Consider the following 1,448-nt stretch of genomic DNA (forward strand, 5'->3'; position numbering starts at 1 on the left):
GTGGCCAGTGCAGGGTGACCCTTGGGCTCTCTTGATGATGTCACTGTGGTGCTTGGGCACTGACCTGTCCTCTCCTCTCCCCAGGTATGGGATCAGCCCGGAGAACATCATTTTGTACGGACAAAGCATCGGCACAGTGCCCACGGTTGATCTGGCCTCCCGCTACGAGTGCGCTGCCATCGTGCTCCACTCGCCGCTCACCTCTGGCATGAGAGTCGCCTTCCCCGAGACCAAGAAGACCTACTGGTTCGATGCCTTTCCCAAGTGAGTGGCCTGAGGAGAAGGGAAGAGGGGTCAGCTCTGGAGGGGCAGTGCCCAGATCGATTCTGACCCGGGCAGCAGCCCTGGCCACGAAAGGGGTCACGGCGAAAACTGTGGATCTTTTTTCCCCGATAGGCTTAAACATGCCCATCGGTGTCCTCTTGCTTTGCGTTCGGTCCTCTCTGAGAGATCGTAACCCTCCCTGGGGTCACCATGCCCCCTATCTGAGGGCCGTGCTGTGTGCGCACCCCACATCCCCTGCTGGTGTCACTTCCTGGCCAGATTTGGGGCTGTGTGAGGTGTCACGCCCTGGGCTAGTCCCCGGGACCTCTCTCTCCCTCCAAGGTAATTGCTTGGGCTTTCTTCCCCCCGACTCTGCAGGCATTGAGGGCAGTGGCACAAAAAGGCAGCGCTGAGGTGGGACAAGCTCTTGCTGCAGGGCCAATGGGACCCGAGGGACGGGCCCCGAGGCGGAAGCCGGGGCTGAAAGCCACCAGCCCACGCTCTGCATCCCGATGGCCTCATGCGGCCTTTGGAGCCGGGCTGAGAACATCCGTGCTTCCGCTCCTCAAAGCCTGGCACGGCTGATCCCGGCCTGGGCTCGGGCTGGCCTGCAGCGGTTTCCGTCAGCCCTGCCTGCGTCCCATGGGGTGGTTGTCACCACTGTCTGGTCCTTGTCTGTCACGCCAGGGGAGATCTTGTCCTGGAGCTCATGCTTGGCAGCAGCTCCATGTCCCCGAGCTCCGCTGTGATCAAAGAGCATTTCCTGGTCCCTCTTCCCGAGGGGATGTGTTTTGGGGGGCAGGAGGGATGGGAGTGCCTTGATCCCTGTACTCACCCCCCTCTCTCGTCTCTTCCCACCCACCTTCTTGGCAGCATCGAGAAGATCTCCAAAATCCCCTCTCCCGTCCTCATCATCCACGGCACGGAGGATGAAGTCATCGACTTCTCCCATGGCCTGGCGCTCTTCGAACGCTGCCCCAAGGCCGTGGAGCCGCTGTGGGTGGATGGGGCCGGGCACAATGACATTGAACTCTACAGCCAGTACCTCGAGCGCCTTCGGAAATTCATCTCCCAGGAGCTGCCCAGCCAACGCAACTAGCCGGGGGCGGGGGGACGGGCAGGGGGTTTCTGCCTGGTTCTTCAGTTCTCCCAGCATCCCTCCTCAGTCCCTGCTGCTGGAGGTG

The 1,448-nt window shown here is 61.7% G+C and overlaps 1 protein-coding gene across 1 annotated transcript in view; it reads left to right on the top strand.

The window, feature by feature from the left end:
- Nucleotides 1-1,446, top strand: part of ABHD17A (abhydrolase domain containing 17A) — a gene marked incomplete at its 5' end in the record, with an annotated part of 2,162 nt that extends 716 nt beyond the window's left edge. Inside the window, 2 exons of the mRNA XM_009873546.1 lie at nt 85-264; nt 1,138-1,446. Coding sequence (XP_009871848.1) covers nt 85-264; nt 1,138-1,363 — 406 coding nt within the window. The remainder of the gene's footprint in view (nt 1-84; nt 265-1,137) is intronic.
- Nucleotides 1,447-1,448: the final 2 nt, after the last annotated feature.

This window comes from Apaloderma vittatum, unplaced genomic scaffold (assembly GCF_000703405.1).
Source record: "Apaloderma vittatum isolate BGI_N311 unplaced genomic scaffold, ASM70340v1 scaffold24667, whole genome shotgun sequence".
Lineage (NCBI taxonomy): Eukaryota > Metazoa > Chordata > Aves > Trogoniformes > Trogonidae > Apaloderma > Apaloderma vittatum.